This window comes from Nilaparvata lugens, chromosome X, assembly GCF_014356525.2.
Source record: "Nilaparvata lugens isolate BPH chromosome X, ASM1435652v1, whole genome shotgun sequence".
Classification (NCBI taxonomy): domain Eukaryota; kingdom Metazoa; phylum Arthropoda; class Insecta; order Hemiptera; family Delphacidae; genus Nilaparvata; species Nilaparvata lugens.
In genome coordinates this window covers 59,380,766-59,397,157 of record NC_052518.1, presented here as the reverse complement: position 1 = coordinate 59,397,157, position 16,392 = coordinate 59,380,766, and the positions used below count along the sequence as shown (strand labels likewise).

Genomic DNA, 16,392 nt, shown 5'->3' with positions numbered 1-16,392 from the left:
CATGGCTTCTACAGTTTAAATCTATTGAAAGAAAGTTGCCAGATGGATTCAACACCTGCAAGAATATGACTTTGAATCTGTTCACCAATCTGGAAAAAGTCATCAAAATGCTGATGATCTCTCCTGGAGACCCTGTGACAAGGACTGCAAGCACTGCTCATGCCAGGCGGGAAAGGAAGCAGCTGAGAACAGGACAACTGTAGCTACAGATTACTGGGGAGGAGATGGAATGCTGAAGCACCAGGAGGAAGATCCTGATCCAATGCACCTGTGTTCTTGGAAACGTTCTACCCAATGAAGACACAGCTGGCAAGAAGTAGCTTCATTGTCACCACAGGTTAAAATGTGGTGACAATGAACCCTCTGGGCACATTGGGATTAGATTGTGGAAGATGAAGGGATCTTGAAGAGGGTGGTGGAAAATGCTGCAGGTAATCAGAGCCGACTACAAATCATTCTCCCAAGGAAGAGAATTCCAAAAGTATTGGGACAGCTACATGATGGAGTCTCTGGTGGGCATTTTAGAGTGCACAAAACCCTGGAAAAGGTACGAGAGAGGTTCTACTGGCCAAATTCAAAGTCAAGAACTGGTGCCGAAAATGTGCAGTATGTGCATTTGCCAATGGCCCTATGCCTAAGAAGATAGCCCCTATACAGAAATACAATGTGGGAGCTTCATTTGAGCAGATAGTCATTATGACATTGTTGGACCAATTACCGATGATGAAAACAAATACATCCTGGTTGCAATGGATTCACCAAGTGGGTAGAAGCCTATGCTCTGCCAAATCAGGAGGCGGTTACTGTAGCTGATGTATTGGTGGAAGACTTCTTTAGTTGTTTCGGTATTCAATCAGAGTTACATTCAGACCAAGGGAGAAACTTTGAATCTGCAGTGTTCTCTCGGATGTGTGACGTGTTGGGATTCGAAAAGACCAGGAAAACACAACTGCATCCCCAATCTGATGGAATGGTGGAGAGGATGAACAGGACCATGGGAAAATACCTGTCAAAGGTTGTATCCAGGCATCAATGAGTCGGGGATCAACACTTCGTGATGGCATACCGAAGTTCGATCAATGAGACTATAAGGATAGCACCAGCAAAGTTAGTGTTTGAGCTGGATATATGACTACCCTGTGACATGGAGTATGGATGCAAGCCTGGAGAGGACCTGGATCGGGAAGACTACATCACTAGGCTCTGGATAAAGATGGACGAAGTCCATGAGACCGTCTGCACAAACACTCAGGATGCCAGTGACATGATGAAGCAACTCTATGACATTAAAGCACACCATGTGGGATACCAGGCTGGTGACAAGGTGTGGTTGAGAACCCTCAACAATGCCGTGGATACTCTTCCAAGTTGCAAACTTCCTGGGATGGACCTTATGAAGTGGTCACAAGGATCAAAGATGTGATCTACAGGTAACTAAGAGGTACTCCAAGAATTGTCCACTTCACCCTATCATGGAAGGGAATATTAATATTAATACTGAATATTAATACTGCAAGGGAAGCTCAAGAAGTGCAGGTTCTTCAACCAGCCAGCCCTGACTTTGAAAAGTTCCTGGCCAATCTGGAGATGTCTCAAAAAGAAGGGAATGTCACCGACAGTCGCCAGCCAGGACTGTTGTGTTTACAATCCATGGGCAGCCACATCAGCAGATCCATTGAAACCAGCTTCTGCTTGTCACAGCTTCAGGATGGATCTTGACAGTTCTGGGAGAGAACAGTTTTAAGGAGGGGTAGTGTTATGGATGAGGCCTTTGGATGAGGGGCAGCAGAGGCAAGGGGTTTCTGGAATCTTCCAGTGTGTTCCAGTCGACAAATTTGTCAACCAATGGCAAACACTTCCTAGAATTTTCTGGTAAACAACATGGCGGTGGCAGGGGGCTTCTAGATCATTTCCGTGAGTTCACGTCTTGGTGCAGGGAGCCATCAACCGTTTTCTGGAACCTTCTGCTAATCAACAATCACTGATATTGGTCGGGCGTGTTCAACACCTCCAGAACCCTCTCGAAAGTTTTGTTGCATATGTAAATGGCGCGAGTTGTAGTCGGCAGTCCAGTTGACATACTACAGTCGTATTGTTCGCTTCTTCTAATCGTGTCAGACGTGATAAAGTGATAATGGACTTTTGTAGTTGTTGATACAGTTATTATTCTTGGTGACAGTTATTCTTAAACAGTTATTCATATTAGTTAAAGTAAACTTGTGATAATTCTGTGTAATTTAATAGGTAGTTATCAGCTGTTAATAGTTATTTCTAGTTTACCTCCGTGTGTTATTGTGTTATAAGTAATAAATCCTACAGTATAAATCGCCTCAAGTGTTTCATTAGTGCAGAAACCTGCAACATTATATAGTTGTTGTGTACTGTATTATATTTTGTGTACATTAGGTTCTATTTTTTCACTACAGTGATGAAGTATCACTACTGTTTTTCATCATTGTTATATATATTTTTTTCAAGTTTATTTATTTTCTTCTCTTTCCAATTATTTGAAATTTGTTATTATTTTGAATAAGTATATATTGTTTGTTTCTTCATATTGTTTGGAATATTTTTTCCTTGATCATATTATTTGTATCTTCTTATTGTTGTATTGTTATCTTGTGCAAGAGAGTCAAGTGTAAGAGAGGGACGACTGAACCCTAACTTCGCTCTCTAGGAAAAATGAAGGCAGTTATTCTATTCTATTCTATTCTATTCTATTCAACCGCGGGCCGAGTCGATGTATATGTCCGTGCGGAATCCATAACACTATGTGATGTGCTTATAGAAGATAAATTAATAAATTTATCGATCTATTCAGGTGAAGAGCAGTATCAGACTGGCAGACAGGGATTGGCGGTAGAGGAGGAGAAATCAGGATATCCTTATCAACAACAGCCAACTCCAGAATTCAATATTCCAACCAGAACAGACCAACCCCCTCAGTCTTCACCTTATCCTAAAGTATACCATACACAAGGTAATAACCTAGAATAATGTTAATAATGTCCCTAACTCCCTATACCTTCTTCTTCTTCTTCTTATTACTCTTCTTCTTCTTCTTCTTCTTCTTCTTCTTCTTCTTCTTCTTCTTCTTCTTCTTCTTCTTCTTCTTCTTCTCTCTTCTTCTTCTCTTCTTCTCTTCTTCTTCTTCTTCTTCTTCTTCTTCTTCTTCTTCTTCTTCTTCTTCTTCTTTCTTCTTCTTCTTCCTTCTTCTTCTTCTTCTCTTCTTCTTCTTCTTCTTCTTCTTCTCTTCTCTTCTTCTTCTTCTCTTCTTCTTCTTCTTCTTTTCTTCTCTTCTTCTCTTCTTCTTCTCTTCTCTTCTTCTTCTTCTTCTTCTTGTTGTCTGTTTGTTTGTACCGCAGTTACAGTCGCAGTTATGAACCGATTTCAAATTAATCCCCGTTTCAAGATGTTTTGAAGGCGGCCCTTTCTTCGGAGATTTTACCCTAAAAATCAACCTTTTCAATACGTTATCGGATCAGGTTCAAATTGGAATCATTCTTCTCAGCGCTTCAAAGCGGCATTATTTCATGTATCACGTGATCAAAATTTTTTTATCTTAGGAATTGGATTTTTTTTCAAAGTCCCAATCCAAGTTTCAGATTTTTAATCTTTTCAACCGCTTCCTAGCTCAAAAGTGGAGAAGACCTTTATTCTTCAGCGCTCCAAGGTGGTCTTATTTCATATATCGCATATTCAAAATTAAAAAAAAATTAGAATTTAATAAATAAGTCCCACATTTAAAGTTCCAGATTTTTTATCTCTTCAACCGTGCATTGTGGTTGAAAAGTGTAAGAGACTTTTATTTTCAAGCGTTCCAAGGCGGTTTTATTTCATACATCAGATGTTAAAAATTTCGATTTTTTTATAATTCGATGATTTCCAAGTCCCATATTTCAATCTCTTCGAGCGTGCATCCTAGCTCAAATGTGTAAATAACTTCTATTTCTCAGTGTCCTCCACCGATCCTATTGCATATATCATCATATTCTAAATGCAATTTGTATATGTGTTTGTCTGAGAATAGGCGGGCGTGTATGTGATTAGTGATGTTAGTGAGTGTAGATAGTTCTACTCTTCTCCGAACTACTAGTAAAATTTGTTTCAATTTTTTAATCAATTAATAATCATCGCCACCTTCTCCGTGGCTTGCCTATATATCTTTTTTGCCTACAGGCTGATACTTCAAAATTTTCAATGGAAGCTTTATCAGCTGTCATTCGTTCAACAACCATGCTCTTTCCATTATTGGTGATACGATGCAACTCTCTCATTCAAGCAGAAGATATTCGGCTCCTTCCTTATATCCTCATTCCTGATGTGCTCTCTTCTGTCACTTAGTTCTGCGGAGAAATCTCATCTCAGCTGCCCGCACTTTACTCTCAAGTAGTGGTTGTGATGTTACCCTAAATTCACTACCATTGAGTAGTAGTGGAGCTGCCATAGTCATAAAATTTCATGATTGTGCTTGTGGTAGCTTACTTCTCCAAAGTACTACTGATACTTTCACATATCATTATTTGGAACTTTAATATTTTCTTCTCCACATCCATTTCATCTTTATAACTTATTTCACAGCCCAGATATGTGTACCGTATGAGACACTTGCTCCAATACGGTACCTTGTTGTAATTTCCCTTGAAAACCATGATTTTTTATCTCCTTTGATATCTTGAAATTATATTCTTCACAAATTTCAAGGTTTTACCTAGTACTTCAGTTCCAGTTACAGGTTTTTCAATACAAAACTCATAATCTATATAATCTATATAATCTGAAGTTGAATCGGAAACATCAGATCAACACAATATAATTAAAACTATAACATTAATATCATCATTACGTACAATTCCAATAAAAAAACAGAATTACTTAAGAACGACTAGCAGTCAGATTTTTTACAATAAATGAATTAATCACTCACAATCTCACAGTTCCTCACAACCAGGAAGATTCGGACCTGCGAAAAGATCTCGTTTTCACAATGTGATTGATTCATTTATTGTAAAAAATCTGACTGCAGTCGTTCTTTTCAATAGCAAAAAGTGATGATTTGATAATAAAAAGTTCGTGATGGAAAAAACATTGGAGAATTACTTACATTAACAAATAATTATTCAAATAATATGGAATTTGATTCAAAGAACTCAGGATTGAGTATTTATGTTGGGTTCGCGTTGCCACGCAATAGTCTATGGCAAAAATATACATTTTTATAATTCAGTAGCCTATAAAATGTTCCAATTATCATCACTGAGATTACAATATATTATATAATAAGCGTTCGTTCTAATTATCAGAGACAAAATGTTCAAATAATGGAAATACAGAGCAATCTGAAACAAAGTGAAGGCCTATAAATCAGTCAACTTGGATAAAAATTCAAATCACTTACTAATGGAGAAATCAAATGAAATCAATATCTCGATTAGCCTAATATGTTATTCAGACTTGAAATAAAGTCAATTGGGTATGATAATAAACCATACATCAACATTAAAGTTACAATGTGAGTCATATTGTGGTATTATTTCTACATAATAAAGAAATAATATTGCCAACCACTTTTAAATCCAATTTAATTTTAGTTTTCAAATTAACTAATTTGAAAATCGGTTTTCAACATTTCTTTGTGTTCATACATTATAGACTAATGCAATATTTATAAAGCTTTTTCAGTTTGAAAACAATTCCATTGGTATTTGAAAGAAATCACTTTGGAGTGAAGATCTGATTTGCAGAAAGCATTCCAATTAACTTAAATCTAAATTCCTGAAATATTATTGCAGAGTACGGAAGTACATTAAAAAGCTTCATTAATATATTTGAGAAGGATTATTTGAAATTTCCTGAATCTAGTTTATTAGGTTGTCAATCACTTTTCAATTCAAATTAAGAATAGGTTGACAAAATTTCTTTGTGTTCATTTATTGTAATACAATTGGTAGATTTCATCCATGGTTATTTACAGGTTATCCAACTATTGACACACCGACTTCAACATTGGCTGCACAGACACCTAAAACAGTAGCTGGGTTACCATCAGTTGATGATGGCTTCCTCCAATCAGACAGGTCGACAACTTCAGCACCACCATATGATGCAGGCCAATCGGTGACAACTACTGGCAATGAAATCGACTCTGACGCATCACAATCACATCCTCCACACATCCACGACATTCGTGTTGAATGCAGCAAAGACAGTATGACAATACAAATTGAATTCAATCGTAGGTTTGACGGTGTTATATATTCGAAAGGTTATTACAACACACCAGCTTGCAGGCATGTCAGTCCAGATTCCGGACAGACAAAATACAATTTCACAGTCATGTTGAATTCTTGTGGAACACAGTTTGTGGATGAGTTTAGTCAGGGAAAACAAGCTTATTTGGAGAATGTGTTGGTGCTTCAGAATGAAATTGGTATACAGGAAGTATGGGACTCAGTTCGAAGTGTAAGATGCTTATGGGAAGGAAACCTGAACAAAGCTTTGAGTGTTGCTCTGAGTGTGGGAATGCTGAACCAAGAAGTGGTCACTTTCAGTGGTGATACTGCAACTGCAAGGTTGGATATTCAAATGGGCCGAGGTCCATTTGCTCCTTCAGCCAATGGCCTTGTTAAAATAGGAGAGCCCATGACATTGGTTGTCACTGTTGAAGGGGATCCCGCATTCAACGTTCTTGTTCGGGAATGTACTGCTAAAGATAATGATCCTGAATCTGGTAATTTGGTTAAATTGACCGATGATGATGGCTGTATTCTGAAACCAAAATTGATGGGTGCATTTCAAACGGCTAGGAATCCAGATACAAACTTAGTCATTGCATATGCTTTCTTCAATGCATTCAAATTTCCTGACATAATGGATCTCACAATTGAGTGTAATATAGAACTTTGCAAGACTGAATGCAAGCCTTGCTCAATTGCTGACCAGGGAACAGAACCAGGAAGAAGGAGAAGGAGAGATGCAGATCAAAATTCTGTAACATATGATCTTAGTAATAATTTAAAATTAATGTTAAGTGGATATCCAGTAATATTCAGTCATCATCCTTCAAACGAAACAAAACTCGGTCAGAACATCGTTGCATCAGTGAACAAACTTACACCTAAAAGTGAGATTCATTATCGGTTGCTGAATAGCAATGATGAATTGCTTTCAAAGGATTTCATCAATTTTGATCCTATAGTTGTGAATAGACAGTTCATGGTTTATGCTCCAGGAGATATACTGACTTCTGAGCACGTCCGTCAAGTTACTTCAATGCGAGTACAAAGTGATACTAACGAAAAAATTACAATTTGTCTGACACCATTGTCATATTTCTCCGTTGCAGTTGCTCTCATCACAACTTTGGCACTTAGTTGTGGGTCATGCATCATGCTTTGGCAAAGAAAAAGGGCGAAGACAGTTTTTTGAAAATTATCTCTACTGATAGTTGTTACTTAAATACACTACACTGAATTTATAGAAAGCTTTGAAATATCTTAAAGCTTCTTACATAATATATATCAAAGACAAATGTAGTATTCCAGTAATTTGAATTCAATACACAACACTAAATTTATAGAAAGTTTCGAAATATCTTAAAACTTCTTACATAATATCTACCAAATACAAGTGTAGTATTCCAGTAATTGGAATTCAATCAACAAAGCTAATATTATGAAAAATATAAACAACAACGAATGAAATTCCATGAATTTCAATGACTAAAGGCAAGACAGTAATGCAATAAGAGCGATATTGGGTATTGATAATAAATTCCCCAAATTGGTAGAATGCATAATGCCGCTAATAAAATATTATTGAATTGATAATGTTCACTATATATTCAATATTGGAGGCACAAATTATAAGAAAATCACTTCAAGTAGCTCCTCTTATTCTTGTCTTAAGCCCTTATTCACTTTCCATATAGTCAATAACAGTGAATCTACTAAAAAGACTAACTTCATTTTCGTTTGTGATGTAGGCCTACATACTTCCTAAACACGTCATGAACAGTCTTGAAAATAAAGATACGGTATTTTACAAGAATAAATTCGAATAACCTGCATATTCAGTTGATAGGATCATACTGTATCAATGCTTAGGATATCACTTCCAAATAGTCCAATTTTCCAAATGGTAGTGCAAATATTCCAACTTTATCCCGAAAGATGCCAGATGACGTAGTTAATTAAGGGCACTAATTATTCCCTGGAGCAGGAAATGAACTAGTGAGATTTACTTGAAACTGTCATCACTCCTCATATATATTGTACCGATTTTTATATAAATAAGACCAACACTCCCTATTCGACCAGTATGACAGTTTGAAGTGAATTTCACTATAGTCCTGTGCTTCCTATAGGCCTACATTAATTTCCCTTCACCCAAATTTATAATAATGTATCATTGAACTTCTTCAGTACAATTTTTTCCTCCAGAAGGCTCAAAAAGCTTACTTCAACATTAATCAGGCTTTCCATCTGCAATCGTAGACACTCACACTTTGGAATTTCTTGGAGAGTAAAGTAAGGAGGGAGGAGGATGGAAAAAAGTAGTACTTGAGTATTTTGTTGCAGAGAGTAAGATACAACTTAAGATAGTTGAAGGGGAAAATAATATGATTGGCAACTCTCATGAAAGTACACACAAATGTGAACAAATGTGTGAGTTATGTCATATTCAGAGTAAGGGATTATTGATTTATAAACAAATTAATTCATACAATGAAAAAATTGAATTGAATTGACAATTTTTATTCAATCAAAATTGTACATAATGATAACATTTCAACAGGTTTAACCAAGCATAATGCTTGCAGCACAAACATAAGAATGTTTGAATTAAATATTAGAACTAAAGACATCATAGCATCTAGACTAAAATAATACGATCATATAATATTTATGGAGTAGTAGTGAATTGTGTTGTTTTCTATAAGAAATTATACAAATTGATATATCCTAGAACTTGAGATGAACTTTTCATCTTGATATACCTTGAAGAAATTGTTATAAGCTATAGAATTCATTGCAGATGCTAATTGTTTTTCAAGTCAGAATGAGGTGGAGTACACTGATCATATTCATGAGCAGGCTTCATTATTGACAATGTCATAAATGGACATGAATTTTTTTTCAAATGTTGAAAATTTCGTGAATTGTAACTGGAATATGATGGGCGATAATATAATTTAATAATGATTATAATTTAGTGATAAATATACTAGTATAGTTATCAATATTAATGAATATTATGAATCCTCAAGAGGAGAAGGCATCCAAATTTATCGCTCTAGTTCATTATCGCAAATATGTAACAAACATATTAGTTGTAAAGTATGTATTTGAAAAATGAGTTTCTTGTCCCAGAGTCAGAAATTGTATTGGTATTGATATAGCACCCGAATAACTTATAATGAGTAAGTGATGATTCAACTCCTCATATTCATGCAATAATAAAACAATTGTTTCTTAATATTGGTTTCAAGTTTCTACTGATTCTGTACGAAATTGACACCATAAGATAATTTTATTTATTGTTTAGTTTATTTCTTATTTGAATTTTGAAATAAAACTGCTAGTAATTGTGGGTAAATGCATTTTTCAGTAATAGATTATTGTACCGCTTTATTTTCTAAAAAATGAAAACTTGTTCCAAGTGTTGATATTGAAGTAACAAATGCAACTAATAAAACACTTCATAGAATTTCAAATTGTTAATCTTTCAATGATATTTTCTGCTAAGGGTGATACCCACTTTCGAGCTTTAGTAGAATTGTGCATTGATTGATTGAATTATGCAGATTATTACAATATATATAGGCCTACTGGCTTATACGAAGATACCCTAGTGGAAGAGATCCATAGAAATCGATGGAAAAACTATATTGATATCAATATAGGCTCATGGATATCAATACATGTTCATGGAAATCAATAGGAGTTCATGGATATCAATACACATCACGGGAAATACAGTCAATGAACTTCTATTGATATCACTGTACGTTCAGTGATATCAATAGGTGCTCATGGATATCAATAGAAATAATGGTAAATACAGTCAATGAAAATCTATTGTTATCACTGAACTTTTAGTGATATCAATAAAAGTAAATGGGTACCATTAGAAGTAAATACGAACAAATAGACATCATGGCAAATACAGTCAATGAGCATCTATTGATTATATTGATATCAATAAGGACCTGTTTCTGAGCTCTCAGGATAATATTACCCATGTTAACACACAATGTGAAAATCATGTTTCTTCACGTGAATAAAATAAAAGTGAAAATCAAACATTTTTTCAACTCTCAATTTAGGCTTTCTGACCAACAGTTCGATGTAAAATTGAATTGCAACCCCTTTCTATCTGTTGCAAAATCGTTCACAACACACCGTTATCAAGATAAAAAAAAATTCACGCCAATTACATTTTCGATGGAAAATTTTTTGAATTTTCCGAAAAAGTCTGACTTAAAGCCTCCTGTTAATCAATTCGGATGCAGAAGTGAATTTCCAGCACTTTTTGTCTCTTGCAAAAATTGATTACAATGCACCATTAACAATATATAGAACTTTTGCGGTAATTTTAAATGCAGTTAAAAAGTTTGTAATAATTTTGGCAGATTTTCAATTTTCCCGAAACAACGTATTTTTGATGACTGATTCGGGTGTAGAAATGAATTTCCAGCACTTTTTGCTGATTGCAAAAATCATCTACAGCGCACCGTTAACAATATATAGACCTTTTGCGGTAATTTTAAATGCAGTTTAAAACTAATAATTTTGGCATTTTCAATTTTCTCGAAACAATGTATTTTTGATGACTGATTCGGGTGTAGAAGTGGATTCACAGCACTTTTTGTCTCTTGCAAAAATCGTCTACAACGCACCATTAACAATATATAGACCTTTTGCGGTAATTTTAAATGCAGTTCCTTGTACTTTGTAATACCATAATAAATTTTGGCAGATTTTTCAATTTTCCCGAAACAATGTATTTTTGATGACTGATTCGGGTGTAGAAGTGGATTTCCAGCACTTTTTGTCTCTTGCAAAAATCATCTACAACGTACCGTTAACTCGTGAATCATGCAGTATAGACATTTTGCGGTAATTTTAAATTCAGTTAACTTTGTAATAATTTTGGCAGATTTTCAATTTTCTCGAAACAATGTATTCTTGATGAGTGATTCGGGTGTAGAAGTGAATTTCCAGTACATTTTGTCCTTTGCGAAAATCCTGTCAGATCCTGTCCTGTTAATGTGCTACTGACGTTTAAATTTTAAAAAAAAAATGTAGTTGTTCATGGAAAATTCTAAAAAAAATCATGAACGTTTCTGTTCATATTATCAATCTTATCCTAGAATTTCAAATGATTTTATTCAAAATTGGAAAAGTTATACCACTTTTTCAAATTATATCAAAGTTTATGGGGAAAATCATGCAGTATCTGAACTACCGGTATACACACTATCTTGAACTTTGAATGATTTCAACTCAAATAATAGCTACTTCTACTATTTATCGATTCCAACATTATTCCAGTGTCAAACACAAATTTCCCCCCAAAAAAATCATTAACCCGCACCTGAAATATCAATTTTTTAATAAGATTGTCAATATCATTAATTTTGAAATTCCCAACATCCATAGGCGATACTATGGTACCGAATTAAAATATCAATATATTAATACTATGAGATGAACGTATCGAAGTTTCAACAATCGAACTATATTTCCAACTTTTTTCTGGGGCAAACTGGTGTTATTGCATTAAACAATGTAGAAATTAGGACAGTATTTCACTCTTATTTAAAATATGTAATTTGAATAATGCATTCCCAAACAAGTTTGAAAATATATTATTATAAATAATCGAATATCGATGATATATCAATATTTTCATAGTAGGTCTATCGATAGTGGGTTTATTGATGATGGGAAGGTGGTTGTTGGTCAATGACAATGGCGGGACCGGGAATGGCTTCTGGTTTGGCAATGCAACATTTAGATTGTAACAGTTTTTTTGGTGTCTGTTGTTTTGTGATTTTTGTGAAAGATCCAGTTTAAGGTCAGTCAAGTGATTTTGTTTTTATTGTTGTACTGTATAATGGAAGAATACATTTATTATAGTCTTAGATACTTAGACTATATTTATTTAAATGATAAACTTATTCAAAGACTAGGCACATAACCTCAAAGCCTCATAACATAGCCTAAATGAATTATTTATGGAATAATTTTAATAATAATAAAAGTAAGCCTCTTAAATCTATCAGTGCTGGAAATGAACGTTTATTATTCTAGGCAGACACATTCCAGGGGAATGCTAGCACATATTAATTGAAATGTGTAACAAAAATGTCTAACTTTGTTGTAGTTCAGTCACTGAATCATTGTATATATTTGAAAAAACACTCACTTTTCTTGGAGTATTGAGGAATGCATTCTACTCCTGAGGAGCAAAATATCAGCCTGATGAAGCTCCTCCTCAGGAGTGAAATGCATTCCTCAATACTCCAAGAAAAGTAAGTGTTTTTTCAATTATTATAAATAACACAGTGTCTGAACTACAACAAAGTTATTGTATAGAATATAGTGTCTCGTCATGGAAAGCAACATCAATTTCAAAAATATCTTTTTAGCCTAAATAATTCATGTCACCACATAGGTAGGCTACTAGCCTAATCTACACTCATCTTAATATAATGAACTTAATAGCAATATATGACTGTGGATAGATAGATTAGATGACTAATGGCTAGATTAATTTTAATGGAATAGTGAGCATTATTATAAGATATCTTTATTTCATACTTCAAATAATTTTGAATAGTTTATTTGAATTGAAGTAGCCTAGTAGATATCATTTAATTGCTTTCTATTAGAATTTATTCAGTTGTTTGCTGATGCGGCAGGCTTTATTTAGACTTTTTCAACAAGCAAGTGATTCATTTATTTATATTAATAGCACTATTTCATATTCCAATTTAGAAAAACTATAGTTGTAGTCCTCGCATTTTAGCAATATATATTTTATATAATAAGAGAGAGAGAGAGAGAGACTGTGTGTTTGCAACGTGTGTGTTTTTTCAATTTTCCAGTCAAGAAATATTGTTTGAAATATGTTTAATTATAAGTAAACTTTTGTTCCATTTCTGATAGGAGCTGTGGTGATAAAATTTTCCAACACAAAAGAAAAAGACATGGAAGCAATAATCAAAGACTGGCTGAAGTCTTCAAAAATTCGGTTTACCAGCAATAAGAAATGTAAGTAAGTCTCAATTTTTATTTTTTCAAAACAGAATATAAAGTCAAACAATTTTTTCCATGGGTGATGCCCACATGAGCTCTAGGCTTGTGCTAATCATTTACTGTTAGTAATTATACAGGGTGAGTCATATGTATGGGAATCTTTCAATAAATTAGAGACTGTTGTAGATATAATACTGTAACTTTCAGGATATGTTACTGGTCAAATACTCTAACTTCTGACGTACAACTGAATTTCAACCCCTTCATAAGGGGTTGACTAGGTTCAGAATGTATAATATGGTGACTTGAGAGTTGTAACTCGAACTTTTTTTATGTAAACGCCCATTGTGTGGTACATTATTTCAAAGGGCTTTTTAAAACAAGAAAGATAACATCAATTAAAATGTACTATGAAACTTGAACCCAAAACGGTGGCTGATTGAAGTTATAGTTTGTAAAGAAATGAGGGGCTGTGATTAGAATATTTTTAATGTAAACACCCATTGTGTGATACATAATTATAAAGGCCTTTTTAAAACTAGAATGATGACATCAATAAAAATCTTCTATGATACTTTTATCCAAAATGGCGGCTGATTGAATTTCATCAATTATTTCTTTAAAAACTAAAACTTCAATCAGCCGCCATTTTGGATAAAAGTATCATAGACGATTTTTATTGATGTCATCTTTCTCGTTTTGAGAAAGCTTTCAAGATGATGTATCACACAATGGGTATTCACATTCAAAATTTTTGAGTTACAACCCCCAAGTCACCCCCTTATGAGAGGTTGAAATTCAGTTGTATGTCAAAAGGTGGAGTATTCGACCAATAACTTATCCTAAAAGTTACAGTATTATATCTACAACAGTCTCCAACTTATTGAAGGGTTGAAGACTGTGATGTTTCGAAAATAAATTCAATTTTAATATAAATTATTGATGTTTCTTCATTTTATTAAAGCAAAAATTCCCCTATTGGCCATCCAGACATTTATGGTTTTTTCCCAATGGGTGATGCAAGGCTATAGTGAGGTCCACGTTATAATGGCAGTGTAGGAAAGATAGGGAAAAAGGGTTGCCAGATCTCAGCCTTGCCACCCAAACAGCTGATACTGGTATATCTAATGAATTTAACTGTTCATTATTGTTGAAAATAGTTTATCATATTTTATTTGTCAAGAAAATATATTTTTTAAAGATGTGATGATGAATTTTCATGATTGAGATTAAATAATTTGCTAATTAGTTGAATTTCTACATTGTTGATAAACGATGTGGCAGCATCGCAATGCGTGAAAGAGATAGCGCCATCTGCTTTGTTGAACGATAGACAAGGATAGCAACACCATTGCAAATCACACACTGCCATTATAACGTGGACCTCACTATAATACAAGCAAATGACTGAAAAAAGCTGAAAAAAGAAGCTTACATGAAAAATATTTGAAATTTGTCAGTTGTTGAATGATTACAAATTAATCAAAATGAGCTTTCTTTTTTGTAATTATAGTGTCCAGCTGTTAGATTGCATAAATATCACCTACTAGGAAAAATCCATTCGTCTGAATAGGACTTGATGGTTCAATTTAATTATTATTCAGTTTTGTGTAAAATTATTGTAAAGTTAGGGTAGAGAATTTACTCCACATTACATTGTGGTTATTCAAAAGTTTTATAAGATTTATAGATTTTTAATGTTAAAATAAAGAATTGAAAAGGTTATTTATTTAGAATTATAAAGGTAATCCTTCTGTATCTTTTCACAATAAAATATTGTAAAAATGTATTTCAAAAAACGTTATTTTCATGTGAATTTTTGGAAATTTTCATGCAAAAGAAATGACCAAATGTGAGACAAGAAATGTAAAAAAAAAACGTTTCATTCATGTTCTTTTCTGAGAGTTCTTACATGTTCAGTATAACGTAAAAATGTAAAAACAAAAAAAAACTTTATTTTCAAGTTTCAGTTCCATGTACTTTTCACGTTAAAAGTTGTAACATTTCCACCTTTTTTCACGTGAAAAAAATGGTGTTTTCTCGACTTTTCCACCAGAATATGTCGTTGTAATGTAAAACTGTGAGGACATAATTTTCACGTGAAAAAAACGCTCTTATGTTATCTTGGACTTTCCTTTCACGGGAGGGAGGGTCATGCATATTTGAATACATTTTCAGGTTATTAAATAAATTTGCTAGCAAATTAATTCAGGAAATAAAATCCTTATTTTCTAATTTTTCAAGATTTTATACTTTGAACTGTTATTTGTTCTAGAAATGTTCAAACACCGGATCCTGGAGGAAAATCTGAATGCTTCAAAAATTGTGATTGAATTGAGGTGCAGTAAGGGAATAAAGTAATCTGGAGCACCACAATAAGGACCTTTCTTCATAGATAAATGACATGCATATGAGTTATTTTAATAAACAACTTTTCACATTATTTATGTCTTATCTATTTACATTCCTTAATTTTTCATCAATATGTCAATAGACATCGATTCACTGAATCCAATTTACTTATATTGATTATAGGTAATTAAACAGGTATACTCCCTTGTCTGATGCTAGTCGCAGCTGGGTTAGAATATTATAATCCTTGCAAATGTTATCTTCATCCTAAGCTGCTCTCCTAGATTTAAAAGAGGATTTTTTCTATAAAGGGGGCAGGCTGCTTATAGATGGCTATTGATCTGTATTGATATCAATACAGCTGGTTATGTATTGATATCCATGGCTACCTATTGATGTGTATCGATATCATTAGGTATTTGGGCCAATACATATCCATGGGAATGTATTGATGTGTATGGATATCAATACAGCTGGTTATGCATTGATATCCATGGATATGTATTGATTTGTATTGATATCATTAGGTATTTGGGCCAATACACATCAATACATATCCATGGAAATGTATCGATGTGTATTGATATCAATACAGCTGGTTATGTATTGATATCCATGGATACCTATTGATGTGTATTGGCCCAAATACCTATTGATATCAATACATTTTTTTTGTTATTGATCACTTCCACTAGGGTAAATAGCTCACAACATAGCACACTTCTGATAAAATAAATAAAGTACATTATTAAAGTAAATTACTATTCCAGAAAAG

General features: G+C 33.7%; 1 protein-coding gene and 1 long non-coding RNA gene across 4 annotated transcripts in view; both read left to right on the top strand.

The window, feature by feature from the left end:
- LOC120355083 overlaps positions 1–9,725 on the top strand; it is a 62,513-nt gene extending 52,788 nt beyond the window's left edge. For 2 of the 3 annotated variants that reach the window (XM_039443382.1, XM_039443383.1), the window contains 2 exons: positions 2,822–2,980; positions 5,975–9,724. In XM_039443382.1, the coding sequence (XP_039299316.1) occupies positions 2,822–2,980; positions 5,975–7,428 (1,613 nt within the window). In that variant the 3' untranslated portion in view covers positions 7,429–9,724. Of the gene's footprint in view, positions 1–2,821; positions 2,981–5,974 lie in introns of all 3 variants that reach the window. The other variant, XM_039443384.1, reaches the window with a different exon arrangement.
- Positions 9,726–11,984: 2,259 nt separating this feature from the next.
- LOC120355082 lies at positions 11,985–15,726 on the top strand. The gene is made up of 3 exons (XR_005573423.1): positions 11,985–12,081; positions 13,176–13,280; positions 15,541–15,726. It is a non-coding gene; the product is annotated as an uncharacterized LOC120355082 (long non-coding RNA).
- Positions 15,727–16,392: the final 666 nt, after the last annotated feature.